The following is a 13,949-nucleotide window of genomic DNA, read 5'->3' on the forward strand; positions in this document are numbered from 1 at the left end:
TCCACCCTTTTATTTCTATTCCACATTTCTTCATTCTCTCTTGTACGTATTATGCCTTTTGTGGCCAAAAAAAGCCTGCAGCTATAGTATTTCCCCATGTTGCTAGTGGAGACTGCAACAGCCTGCATAATTTGTCCCCTCAAATGCAGATCTGCCCTAAACCTTCCAGTTTATTTGTTTGGCTAAGCTTCGAGTTGTTCAGTAAAACTTGAAGCTGTGAATCATTATCAGGAGCTTTTGGGTTTTCAGTGAATCCCCGTGAAATAGAGAATAGAGACTGCAAGTTTTATGTGCTTATTGTCACTGCAGCAGTTGCACAAGCCGTGTGACATGAGCTGAGCTTAGCTCTCTGTCTGGCTACAAGCTTTGTTCTATAAAGGCACAAAAATAATTGCAGGAAATGGGATTTTAAAACATAACAGGAGAAATCTTGGATTTTCTTTCTCCTCCCTCATTTCATTTTTGAAGGGAATTTTAAAGTCACCTTTACAGACACACACACACGACTGAAAAGCAGAGTTCCCCAACATATGTCATAATTTTATTCTATGCCATTCAGCCTCTTCCCCAAAGAGCAGCTTTAGTTTAGGTGTGCCCCAGCCCCTCCCGGCAAGGTGGGCCAGGGAAGCCAGTGAGGGGCTCCCACATGCCCTTCTTGCTCCACACGAAGCCAACCTCCAGCTTAACGCAGGCCCTTCCAGCCGGGGAAAACCTGGGAATTGCTTCAGCTGGGAGGGCCGGCCGAGCAAACAGAACACCTCAGGTGCACGGCCCCGGCCCTGCCCTCACCTCCCGCCGGACCTCCAAGCTCCCCGCTGGCGCACCCGCGTCCCCACCGCCCCCCGTGGCCCCAGGGCGAGAGGCTGTGGCGGAGACAGCCCGGACCTGGCCTGGCAGAGCCCCGCAGCTGCCAGCCGCGGCAGAGGGGGCGCTCCGCTGGCAGCGGGGCTCGAACCCGCGACCCCCGGGCACGCAGCCCGGGCCGCCACGAGGCGCGTCTCCCTGCGCGGCGGGCGGGGAGCGCCTGGCGCCCTCCCGCCGCGCCTCCAGGGGTCGCTGTGGCGGGAGCGCTCGGCCGGCGGCCCGGGAGCCCTGAGTCACGCTCTCCGCGATTGGGCGGCGCTTTGCCGCGGGCCAATGGGAGGCGCCGTCTCAGCCGGCCGCCCGCCCGCCTCCGGCGCCATCTTGCCGCGGCGAGCCGAGCGGGCCCGGCCATGCCGCACTTCCAGGCCTGGGAGGAGTTCACCCGCGCCGCCGAGAAGCTCTACCTCGCCGACCCTATGAAGGTGGGACAGCCCGGGCCGGGAGGGCAGGATGTGCGGCCCGGGAGCGGGAGCGGCGCTCTGGAGGCGGCTCCATTTGCGCGGAGCTCGGCGGGCGGTGTCGGGCTGGGGGTGGGTTCGCCGGTGACTGCACAGGGGAGGCAGGAATCACAGAATCGATTAGGTTGGAAAAGACCTCCGCGATCGTCGAGTCCAACCTGTGACCGAACACAGCCATGTTAAGTAGACCATAGATAGCACTGAGTGCCACGTCTAGATATTTTTTGAACACTTCCAGGTATGGTGACTCCACCACCTCTCTGGGCAGCCCTTTCCAATGTCTAATCACCCTTTCTGTGAAGAAATTCCTCCTAACGTCCGACCTAAACCTCTCCTGGCACAGCTTAAGGCTGTGTGCAGGTTGCATGCGAGAGGAGGCCGACCCCCACCTGGCTACTCCCTCCTTTCAGGGAATTGCAGGGAGCGATAAAGTCACTCCTGAGCCTCCTCTTCTGCAGGCTAAACACCCCCAGCTCCCTCAGCCGCTCCTCGGAGGACTCGTGCTCCAGCCCCTTCCCCAGCTCCATTGCCCTTCTCTGGACTCTCTCCAACGCCTCCATGTCCTTCTTGCAGTGAGGGGCCCAGAACTGGACACAGCACTCGAGCTGTGGCCTCACCAGTGCCGAGTACAGGGGATAAAGCAGCCCCGAGGAAGAGGGTTACTCGTTGGTGTTGCACCTGACCATCCTTTTCTGTGAAACAGGAGGAAGCTCTCATTTATAACCCCAACAACATCCCTACAGAGCAGTGTTTCAGGTGGTGTTATTGGCAGCTGGGATGAACCTCAAGAACCGAACTTCAAAGACACTGAGTTCATTCACAGTGTACCCGTGTGTTAAAAACCGAGGTTAAGAGCTCTGCTGAAGTATCAAGAATTGGTTTATTTTATTAGTTTATAGCACTTAAGACTGTGTCATTTGGATTTGTCATTTCATTGGCTCTTATGTTGCATTGTTGCCTGCAGTGATGTTTCGGACTGGAAAGTGTTTGCATCCTAAAGAATAATTCCTTAAGGACTTAATTTCTCAGTTTATGACTGTTTCTTGTTTCTGGTAACTTTTTTGGGAATGTGGTTTATGCAAATATTAAAAGTAACCTCAGACTTCCGAAAAAGCATTATAGTTCATCTAAAAAGCAGCACAAACATGTGATGTGGAACTCAGACCTGAGAAAACTTCAGTAAAAAAGGCCTAGTTTTCTTCGCCAAAAATAGGGAAACTGGCGAAACCTTTAGAATATTAAATTAATATCTGATTATTTAAAGCAGATTAACGTCTGCCGTTTAATTAGCATAGCGGTTCCATATGCGATTGCTGCTGATAATAAAATTGCCCAGTTTTGCCGCCTTAGGCTCTGTGACATTCAATTAAGTGAAAGAAGAGGGATGTCACTGCAGCCAGGAGTTGCTCTTCCCCTTTCCTTAAGGGGTCTCCAAAGGCAATCTCTTCCCATCCCTGGCAGCAAACTTGTCTAGTTACAGAGGGGTTTATGTAGGCCCCGTTGCCGTAACACAAATACCGTCCTGTTAATTTGGCAGAGAATTAGCCTCAGGAGCTTTTGTATTTGGGCTTGCTGGGAAACTGAAGGAAGAACAAGAGCTGTGGGAGATGGGTGTGTGGTCCCCAGCCAGGTAGTGAGTGGCCCTGCCTTTTGCAAGGGCAGGTTATTGATGTGTTGAGCCTGTAGCTGCTGCCTGTGGCGGCCTCTCTTGTGCTTTTGGGGCTGCCCAGTAGGGAGATGCGCTGTTGTTACACTGCTGCTGTGGTCAGAAGGTGGCAGTTTGCTAAAAGGGGTCAATCTGTGATGAGATCCGTTCTGGAGAAGGAATTTCAAAATGTATTTGTAGTGAAGGTGGTTGTTGACCATTAGCACAAATCACTGTACAATAAAAACCTGTTTACAGTGTGAGTTCAGAATGTTCTCAAAGGCCACCTTGCCTCGTTTCTAGTTACTGATGTTAGCTGAGGCTGCAAACAGATACAGACCCTCTGTGGCTGATTCTGTGCTCAGGAGGAACCATTTAGTGCTCAGTCACTAAGGATGTGGGTTTTTATCAGCATGGATTTGAGAACTTTGGTGATTTGAGGGTCCAGAGCAACTGGATAGGTTAGAGCTGTGGGCAGGTGACTGCAGGAGTAACTGTGATGACAGTTCAGGTACCACAGGAGAAAAAGTGGTGGTGTTGAGCTTACCCCATTTAGTTGATCCCTTTCAAGTCTTCATGTAGAGCTACTTTTTTTTGAAGTGTTTCAAGCCTACAAACACAGGCTTCCAGTTGGTTTTTCTGGAGTGATACACAGCGAGGGGGTGTCTTGTCTCGACATGACTCTCATAGTTTATCCTGGCTGTCACCAAGGTCTCTGCAACTGTTGTTGCTGTATTTGCAGTGTTTTTGAACATCCCCAGTGTTAACCTTGCTGTTGCTGCTATGAAACCAGTTTAAAGTGTTAGGCAGGGAAATGTAGTGGGCCAACTTCCATGCCACTTTGGCTATGGGATTACAACTTCCATACCACCAGAGCTGAGGAGCACCACAGAGGTGCTGAAAACATGGAGCAGTACGTAATTATAATTAAGGGTAGTCTGAATGTGGGCAGGTTTCCTTCAATATATTCTGAGAATTGTTAGCTGTAAGTGCTAATTCTTAAAGTGTTTGTCATTTCAGGTGCGTGTCGTTCTCAAATACCGACATTGTGATGGGAACCTCTGTATCAAAGTAACAGATGACGTGGCTGTAAGTACAGAACACATTCCTCTGTCAGAGCTTGTTGTACCTCTCACAGACTTGTGTTTTGCTGTCAGTTAGCTTGGGAGCTCTTGGACACTGCCTTGAGAGTGCCTGACAGTTTTTAGAAAGCTTGTGCTCAGCCTTCCCTCGTTGCTGCGTCTGTGATTGACACTGACCTGTTCAGGAGCATTTTCAAACAGGTGTTTACTGCTGTGAGTGTGGTCCTTTTTATTTGCTCAGAGTGATGAAAACTTCTAGCCATAGGTTAAGTTCCTTCTTTGTGATTATGAGACTGAATGACAGTGGTGTTATAGCCGAGGAGTTGTTTTTCTGCAGTCCAGGGTGAGCCACAGTACTCTGCCCTACTCTTGTCTTCAGACTTGGAAAAGAGTCAAATTTCTTCTTTCCAAGAAAAGTAGTCTGGCATTGGAATTTCAAGTGCCTGGAAGCGATGTGAAACTCCAGTAAAGGCACTTCTTGATAGGGTAATAGGGCTAAACATGGGTGAGATGGTGAGTGTGGGGCACTGATAACAGGGACAATTTAAGGGTAATTTTGTTGAAATCTCCCACAGGGGAAGTTGGAGCCAGGTGATTCACAAATGTGAACTCTTCTGGGGTGTAGGCTGCCTTACCTGCTTTCAGTCACAGAAAGATGTTACACCAGGTGGGGGAAAATGGGGATTGGTTTCAGGTTTTTGGTTGCGTTGTTCTGTTGTTTCAGTTTTTTGTTTGTTTGAGTGTTTTTTTTATCTTAATCAGATGCTGTGTTCCTTATTTAGGGCTGCCTTTGAAAAACAGGTTATGCTTGGGGTAGGGGATCCCTTTCAGTGGGAAATACTGAATTTTATGTCCCAGGCAGTGTAACGTTAAGGACTGTGAAAGGCAAAATAAACTTGCTTTCAGAATATAGAGAATAGGAAAGTAACTTCAGGTTTAAAATCTTGTTCTATGTTTAGGCAGCTCAAAGAGGAGTGTCTTTAAAGGCAGCTTTAAAACCTAAGTTTTAACAGGTTCTTTTTGAGCTAGAAGAAACTAGAATAAATTATGAGCTTCCCTGTTTTCAAAATGGGAGGCATGAGCATTAAGGAGAAGCTGAAAAGTAAACACAGATATGTGTGTGCTTTGAAACAGGGTGGATGTGTTGGTGCTGCCTCCTGGTAACAGATGAACATTTCAGTGCTCTCCTTGTTTTGTGTGTTCCAAGCACAAATGCATAGCAGCTATGCATATAAACACGATAAAACCAGTTGAAGTGAAATCTGATATTAGGAACTTTATCTTGCAGTGTTTGCTGTACAGAACAGACCAGGCACAGGACGTGAAGAAGATTGAGAAATTCCACAGTCAGCTCATGCGACTCATGGTGGCGAAGGAATCCCGCAGTGCTGCCATGGAAACAGACTGAAGTGCTGCAAATAAAATGAGTGCTCCGGTCATATTTCATTGGAAGAAAATCTCTTGGATTTCAATGAAAAACTGGGGCAGGAGATGCTTTTATGTACTGAAGTGGACTGATGACAAGTCAAGCATTTTCACTCCTCAGACTCCACTTTGGAAATCTAGGAAAATAAGTGCTTTCAATTGAAAGCTTATATTTATTTTTGGGTATCAAGCAACTATTCTTACACATTAGGTATGCTAAGAAGACAAGTAAATATTTTAAATCTACAGTATGTTAGTCTGAATTTGATCGGCCACAAGCATACTTCTGGAAAGTTACTGTAAAATTTCATATAGATTTAATTGTGTTCATACCTTATGCTGGTGTATTCTTAAAATGAGAGGGTTTATTAACCTAATACTGTAGCATGGTGACTGGGTCTAATAAATATTTACATACATTATATAAATCTATTGGGTTTAGAATAACAGATGTTTTCTGGAAATGTTGAAATTGCCAATTTGTATTACCACTGTCACTAGCAACATTCTAGCTTTGGTATTGCTCTTGGTCATAAGCCGTGCAACATTATCCATGATGCAGTTTGTAGAACTCTTATATTGCCTAAGTAATTAAACTGTATTTTAAAAGTTAAAATAGAACTTCACTTGAATATTGCTAGAGATCTGTGAGATACTGGGAGAGTTTTTTTCTGCCTGTGCAAATACTGTTACTAAAAAATAGTCAGTGGCTTTTTTACATACTTGAGCTATTTTGTACTAGCAGGGGTTCCTTTTCCCATCCTTGCTTCAGGCAGAATTGAAGTATATCAGCAAGACAAATTCTGGAAGCTCTTGCCTATTATATTAATAGAAAATATCCAACCAAACACTATCCATATTCCTTATTCTAGCAGCTTGTTAACTGCATTTTCAAAAGTTACATGTGGCAGGTGGATGTCAGCCAAATGAATAAATGGATGAAAACAGCTTAATAAATACTTAAATACCACTGTCAGAAATAGACCGATGCTCCTGTAGCTTGGACTTGTTTCTCACAGTAACCTCTGGTAGGCTGATGGAAGCCGTAATTGTCTCTTGCAAAAAAAGCCTTTTGTTTGAAAACCCAGTAGCTAAAATTGATACTTACTTTGACTGGGTCTTGCATACTTAAAAACAGATGAACATTTTCGTGTAATTAGGCTATTGGTATAACTAGGTGCTTTCAGATCTAATTTTTTGGGTTAAACCAAGCCATGAAAGTAAAGCAGACCCATACTTGTAGTGGTATTTGTATATTACAAAACATCTACTTAAGTAGCTACCTGCTGTCACTTACATAAAAATAATTGAGCTACTGGGAAGCAGTGGACTTTCCACATTTGCCAAAAGCTTGGAAATAAACCACCGGGCTTAAATATTGCATTAGAGTACCCTTTCAGCTGAACATAGAATGTTGCACGTTGTTGGAAAATACTGCAGTGCTAAATTCGCAGTGACTGCTCAAAATTCTGGTCTGCAGGAATGACTGGTATGTGTGTAACATTTTTGTATTGGCTTTTGAAATATAAATAAAGCCAGAGAGAAGGCTGGACTCGCTTAATTGTTAAACTTTCATGAAATACTGTAATACTGAAATTTTTCTTTGGTGCCCCCAATAACTTTCCTAATATTTGCAATATAGTAGTAGAGAGACTGGGTGTACCAAGTGGCCAAAAGGCTCCAGCTTTATACTCCAGGAGGTTTTAGAGGAGGGGCAGTTACAGTACTGTATATTAGAGCAGCAGCTGTCAAGCAAAACAGGCAAGGAAACACATTTGTAGTTTTCTAAATTCAGAAGTTATTTCCCTAAAACCATGGGGAAATACTATTGCTACTTTTGTAAGTGTATGTGTTGTTAAGCTTGTTCTCCATATAATCAGAAAAAAAGCTAGGGTGGTTCTGTGCAGGCAGAATGCAAAAGAAGATACTACAAAGCTGCTGCTTAAAAAACCCAAATGTTTTGAAAACTTACTTTAAGAAAACATAGGTGCTTCGTAGCTTCGTCCCGGAATTTTCAGCCATTTCCATACTGTGTTCATGGGGCAGTGGAGAAGCTCTGAATTCCAAGCTCTCTTCCTTTCATGCCTGTACCCTTGCTGAGAGTGCTCCTATATACACACTGGTCACTTCCCTAATAAACATTTGTTGAGTTAGTCCATCATGCTGCCAGCTACTTGAATGTGTTTTCTGGTTTGTGTTTAAAAAAATCAGTTTCTTGTGGCTGCTGCAGCAGAGGGGTGCTCACTGTACATGAATCTGCATTGGGCAGCCCAGCTTGCCAGAGACTCCTGCTCTCCAGCCAGGAGCTGGTGCTAGGAATTACAGGCTGCAGACAGGCAGGGCAGGAGCACATGGGCAGCCTGTGCTGTGACAGACTGGTGACCTTTGCAGAGGTGGAATGGTTAAAAAAAAATAGGATGCTTTCCCCTGCTACAGCTAATTTTGTTGCTACCTGTTAGTTATCTTCAGTAATTGTTCTGTTTTGTGAGATTAGTTTAATAAAACAGGCCTGTTATTGTTCCAAGAAATTGGGTTAGTTTACCCATGGAATTTATTCCATTTTTCTGGTGTTCTCACCTCCTGGATTCCCTGAGTGTCTTGATTTCAATTCTTTCTTTGTGCAAGGCATTTAGGCTGACTTTGTGCCTGAGCTCTCTCTTAATGTGCAGCTTCACTGCTTCTGTTTCCAATTTTAGGGGTTTGAACCCTGAGCTGCTCCATATTTAATCCATTGTGGCAGTGGATTCTGGAGTGCAGGAAGATTTTACAATTATGTGTAGAAGTGAGACATTTGGTCCCAGGTCTTTGTTTTAGAGAGCCTTATGAAAGAGGCCTTCCCATTAAAGTCCTGACCTAACTTCTGGGAGTGACAGGTTTAATCCGGAAAACTGGATGCTTTGGTGCCAGAGTCTGTCAAAGTGGGAAATGGAACTGAAGCCAAGCAGGTGCTTTTAAAAGTGTTTTAACTTGTCAAAATAATTATGTTTCATCTCAGTAAGTTTCTTCCTGCAGTATAAAAGTGGGTAATACTCAACATTTTGCTGTAACAAATGTGAAGAAATCCCGCTTTCTGCCAGATGTGGTCAGTAGGACTGGGATGATCACTTGTTACTGTAGGCTGATCTTAAAGGATTAAGTCATTTTAGGTGTTCATCCTGCTATAGGCAGGTTGAATCCCCTCACTTTGATCTCCCAGAAGAAGGGTGGGTGTTACCTTACCCACCTGTGCTTTTTCACTTCTGGCTTGGGGGAGGACAAACCTCTCACAGGAAATAACCACCTTTTCAATTAAGTTTGGATCTGAAGTGGAAGTATATAGAAAATAGGTGGGGAGTTTTTTTCTGTAAACTTACCCAGGGTGCAGATTACACACAAGAACAGATCCTTCATGATTCTGTGAGCATTAGTGGATGTCCTTGGGGAGTAGGAGCTTAGCTGCAAACTGGTGTTCTTTGTACAGTGCTGTGTGCTGGGGGACCTCCCAATTGACTGAAACAAAACTGTTTTGATCAAGCAAATCTAAGGAGTCCTTTTGTTAGATAACTGTCTTAAAGGATCTTCACTTTCTTTTTTTTTTTGAGAGGAAACTAGTCTATGAAGAACTGAAACTAATTCCTTGCTTACGTTAATAGTGATCTGCTTTTCAAGACATGGGGGTGTCTATTCTGAAATGTCGATACTACTTTAAAGATAGATGCTGTGTGACTCAGCACAACTTTTGTTTATAAAGATATTATCTGTTAGAAGAGCCTTGAGAGTTCAAGGATTGGTATTTAAATACAAGCAAGGGTTGAGTTGTCTTTGTTGCTGGGGATGACATAAAAACATGCCTTTCATCTCTTATTACTTTCACATAAGTAGATCTTTAGTGTAAGTAGACTCTTCAGACTGGCTTTCAGATAAACCTCCCCACCCTGATGCTGGGCTGAAGTGTTTGAGTCACTTCAGACTGGAGACAGATGTGGGCTTTTTAGTCTGTAGAAATGTTATTTCTGAGATGAGAATGATGCCGCAGTACTTTAGCAGCAATTAGTTACTCAGCAGAATGCAAAGCATGGTAGTTTGTTAACCCCTCCCTGCTTAGTATGCAAGCCTGTGTTTGTGCCCTGTAACTGCTCCACCTGAATAAATGCTCCTGGGAGAATGTGAGCTTGAACTGGACCATGTAAAACTGGAGTCTGTGGGAACCGAGCAAACAAAAACATGGTCGTGGCATGATAGCAGAGTTAACTGCCTTCATGCAAGTCCAGGCCCATGTTGTTGAACATAATCTTTGTTTCTGGTGAAGGTAAGTCCTTATGTTCTTCTACTGTGCCAAAGTTAGCTGTAGGGGTGTGGTCTTGGAGCCCTGGGATGGGAATGCAATTACTTTCTGCCATTCTAAAAGCGTCTTAAGCCCTGAGTGCCATCTCTGAGTGCTCTTATGTGAAAATGCCTGGTCTCTTAGCAGGAGCCAGTGTGCTCGACCCCTTATGACTCCTCAAACAGACAGTTCTTGGGTGTTGTGAATATTGGGATTATAAAACTAAGCGTATAGAGTTTCCCTTAAACTGTAATGCTGGTTTTTATGAAAGTGTTTTCCGTTTAATCAAGACGAGCTCTGAGCATACTTTGCTTTGTTTAGCAAGTGTTGATTTTGTGCTGACGTTCTTTAGTCACCTTTTTGGTGACAATTCTTAGTAACTTTTTTAGAACTTAAAACATCAGTCATGCCGAGAGGTCTGGAATAGATTGATTTTTTTTTTAAATTTCCTTTGAAGTTCGTGCATGTTGGGTTCTTTTTTTGTCTAGAAGAAGTGTTACCCGTCCATGAAAGGAGTGGTCTGCATTGTCCTGCTTCTCCTGAGAACCTTCCTGAGTTACAGGCGTGTGTTTACAGCAAGATTCCAAAGACTGGCCCCTTGGAGAGCGGGTTGAGTTTTCTGGACACCTCCTGAATGGCTGTGCTGGCTGGTAATGAGCAAATGAGAGTTCGGGTAGCTGAAATATGCATTTTAACTGGGTTGCTCATGCATGTAAATACAGCCACCTCTACTGCAGCTCTGCTATCATTGTGTGGCTGCGAGATGAAAGGCTCGCCTCGGGGCGCTGACAAATGAGGTCTGGCAAACTGTGTGTGGCTCAAAATGTTACTTTCCAGAGGCATCTGCTCCGGTAAGGAGTCAGCAAGGCAGGGGGATGAGCTAATGCCTCAGACACGTCCGTGTGAAATTCAGTGTCTCACTTTAAATTGCCTTAAAAGATAGCTTTTAAATTTGGGGGCAGGAGGGAAACTGACCTTTCAGTGACTGACATTTCGGGGTTGTTTTTTTTTTAAACACATTTTCTGCGGCAGTGCTCCCATATAGCTGAGGTCAGGGACCAAAGGAGTAAACAAATTTCATCAGGGATTGTTGATTTGTGCCCAGAGGCGAACCTTCTGTGCTTGGTCACACAGCAGAGCCGGGTGACACGTGAGTAAAACCGTGCAAATATCCAGCCATGGTTTTAGCAGAACAAACAGCTGCTCTGCAAATAGCTCCGTACCCACCACAGATGTTGATCATCCCATGAATGTTCAGACTGGGATTCCACAGCAGCTTTGGTCCATGGAAGAGCTGGCTGCTGGTCCCTCTTGCCTCTAGCACCAATTCCAGTGTACCTCTGAGCCTCAGCTGAGCTGTTCCCATTCACCAGTGCATCAGAAAACTCGATGTTCTGGAGAGCTGCTGGTGTGGTATTCCACCTGCTTAGTGTGCTGAGATGGCTTCACAAAAGGTCAGCTGAGTGCTACAGGGAGTGAAATGGAAGGATTGAGAGCTCCCAAAGGGGTGTGGAGAACGATGGGAGGGAAAGAACCAGTTAGATTGGCTTAGGTTGCCATGGTACCAGAGCCTAAAAAACTGTCATCTTGGAATTTCCCTGATTTGGTTCTAAAAACCTCCTGTCTGTCCCATTAAACACCCTGTAATGTGCATGCTATACAATATTTACCTAAAAACTAGATATGTCTGAATTTGTTTCTGTATTGTTCTAGTTCTTATGGATAACACAGAAAGTGTGGAACCAAAGATTGTAGATGATATTCTTCCTAGAAGTCTGTAACACTCTGGTAGCCTCTCAAATAGAGTAGCCAGAACTGAACACATGGTACAAGGTGTAAGTTATATCATGGATTTATAAAACTGTGTTGTAATTCCTAGCATTCTTAAAGTGCCGATGTTGGGGCAGGGGTTTAAGAAGGGATCAGCATTTAAAGGCTCACTCCAGCAGTAATGGTTCAGTGAGCTGTAGCTGCTCCAAACCAATAAATTCTTAAGATGCCTCCAGAATGCATCCAGGTGACCAACCCTTGAAACACAAATACTGAAACACCTCCTGGATATGATTTTGCTGGTGGTGAGAATGGGCTATTTTGATTTCACAGAGAAGGGTGTTTTCTTTCCTTATTCTTTTGACTCCTGTATTGAGTGTCCTTCTTTTCTGACTCTTCAGTCCCTTCTTCTTATAACACTTGGACTTTAGCAAATAAAAAGATCCTTCAGCTCCTACTCTGTGTTGGAGTATCTGCTTAGACTGTAGCAATTAATTTACTTTCCTATAGTGCATATTGCATATGTCATATTTTATTTCCCTGAAGACTACTATTGATGTCAGCCAGCCTACAACTTGTAAAAGATTAGATATCAGCAATTCTCCATAATAATATTTCATCAATATCTGTCTTACAATATAAAGAGTGACTTTTAAGGACAACCATTTTTTATCTGTTGTTGTCTGTTTTTCTGTGCTTGTATGAATCTTTGTTTGAGCGCTCTGTAGTTCCCCTCACACCAGCAGTCCCATAAGTTTCTATCATGGCCAAATCCTCCCCCTAATTTCTGTAACAAGCTCCAGCTGCTTTGAAGGTGAATATTGCGTGTATTGTTCCTTTACCTCAGCCCGATGCTAAAGCAAAAATAACTTCGAGGAATGCCAGACCATGGAGTTGCTAATGTTTTCCATTTGCTTTATTTAGAATCACAGAATATCTCAAACTGGGAGGAACCATTAAGGATCATCAATTCCAACTCCCACTCCTCACAGGACTACCTAAAGCTAAACTATATGATCAAGATCATTGTCCAGATGCTCCTTGAACTCTGACAGGCTGGATGCCATGAGCACTTCCCTGGTCCAGTGACTGACCACTCTGTGAAGAACCTATTCCTAATGTCTGATCTGAATTGCCTTTGGTGCAGCTTCATTCCATTTTCTTGTGTCCTGCTGCTGATTACCAGAGGGAGATCAGCATCTCCTCTGTGAGGAAACTGCTGGGCTGTGATGAGTTCACCCCTCAGACTTCTCCAAGCTGAACAAACCAAGTGACCTCAGCTGCTCCTACTGAGTCTTCTCCCTGAGGCCTTTCACTAGGTTGGTCGCCCTCCTCTGAACACACTTTAATAGTTTTATGTTCTTCTTATATTGTGGTGCCCAAAACTGCAAACAGGACTTGAGGTGAGGCTGCACCAGCACTGAGTAGGGCAATCATCCCCCTTGACCAGCTGGTGATGCTGTGCAAGATGCACCCCAGGACATGGTTGGCCTTTTGCCTTTAGTGGTATTTGCATCTCTGTGTTGTCCTCTGATAGGTTGTGGGATTTGTATGATTTTTGCAATAAACAGCCAAACCAGTTCCAGTTAGGAGGGATCCACGTAAAAACCTAAACCCGGTGTAATCTTCCTCTGTTCTCTGTCTGTTTGAGGTACCTACTTTGCTCGTTGCTCTTTACCACTGCTACTGCTATAAGGGATCATAGAATTGTTTAGGTTGGAAAAGAGCCTCTGAGATCATCAAGTCCAACCATTAACCCAGCACTGCCAACCCCACCACTAAACTATGTTTCTTAAGTGTTCAGTGCTGCTAAAGCACAGAGAAAAACTACTGTTAAGTTGTCAATTTAAGAGGGTGGACACTCACAGGAAAATGTGTTTGTCAGAGGGATATCTCCATCATAGGGACTTTGAACTACCCTGTCCACTTCAAAAGAGGAAGAACTGGGAGGCCCTCAGCGGTAACAGGGTGCTTTCCTGGATGACTGAACACACCTGTTTTCAGAGCATGGGACAGGATGAAGTATGACACTACCTCTTCAGCAAGTTACAGAGGCTGGAGTTAGTAACTAGAGATTGGAACTGGCATCCTTATAACAAATAGAGGACAGAAGAAATGCAAATTTTCATTAGTTAAAATAGTCAAATAGAGTATTGTGCTGGCTTTGGCTGGAGTAATTTTCTTTGCAGTAGCTGGTACAGAGTTATGTTTTGGATTTGTGCTGAAAACAGTGTTGATAAAAGAGAGATGTTTTTGCTATTGTTTAGCAGAATTTGCACATAGTCAAGGCCTTTTCTACTCCTCACCCCACCCCAGCAGTGAGCAGGCTGGGGGTGCACAAGGAGCTGGGAGGGGACACAACCAGGACAGCTGACCCCCGCTGACCAAGGGGGCATTCCACA

The 13,949-nt window shown here is 44.4% G+C and overlaps 1 protein-coding gene across 1 annotated transcript; it reads left to right on the plus strand.

Annotated features, from left to right (window-relative positions):
* Positions 1–1,151: 1,151 nt before the first annotated feature.
* Positions 1,152–7,630, plus strand: SRP9 (signal recognition particle 9). Its single transcript, XM_039569569.1, has 3 exons — positions 1,152–1,286; positions 3,988–4,056; positions 5,338–7,630. Exons 1-3 carry the CDS (start codon positions 1,215–1,217, stop codon positions 5,455–5,457), a joined length of 261 nt encoding a protein of 86 aa, XP_039425503.1. The 5' UTR covers positions 1,152–1,214; the 3' UTR covers positions 5,458–7,630.
* Positions 7,631–13,949: the final 6,319 nt, after the last annotated feature.

Source organism: Corvus cornix, chromosome 3 (genome assembly GCF_000738735.6).
Source record: "Corvus cornix cornix isolate S_Up_H32 chromosome 3, ASM73873v5, whole genome shotgun sequence".
Classification (NCBI taxonomy): Eukaryota; Metazoa; Chordata; class Aves; order Passeriformes; family Corvidae; genus Corvus; species Corvus cornix.

Bases quoted from the DNA above. Each gene is read 5' to 3' on its own strand.
- SRP9 (XM_039569569.1), top strand. From the start codon at position 1,215: ATGCCGCACTTCCAGGCCTGGGAGGAGTTCACCCGCGCCGCCGAGAAG. The intron at 1,287-3,987 runs GTGGGACAGCCC...TTGTCATTTCAG, and splicing joins ACCTCGCCGACCCTATGAAG to GTGCGTGTCGTTCTCAAATA. The intron at 4,057-5,337 runs GTAAGTACAGAA...TTTATCTTGCAG, and splicing joins AAGTAACAGATGACGTGGCT to TGTTTGCTGTACAGAACAGA.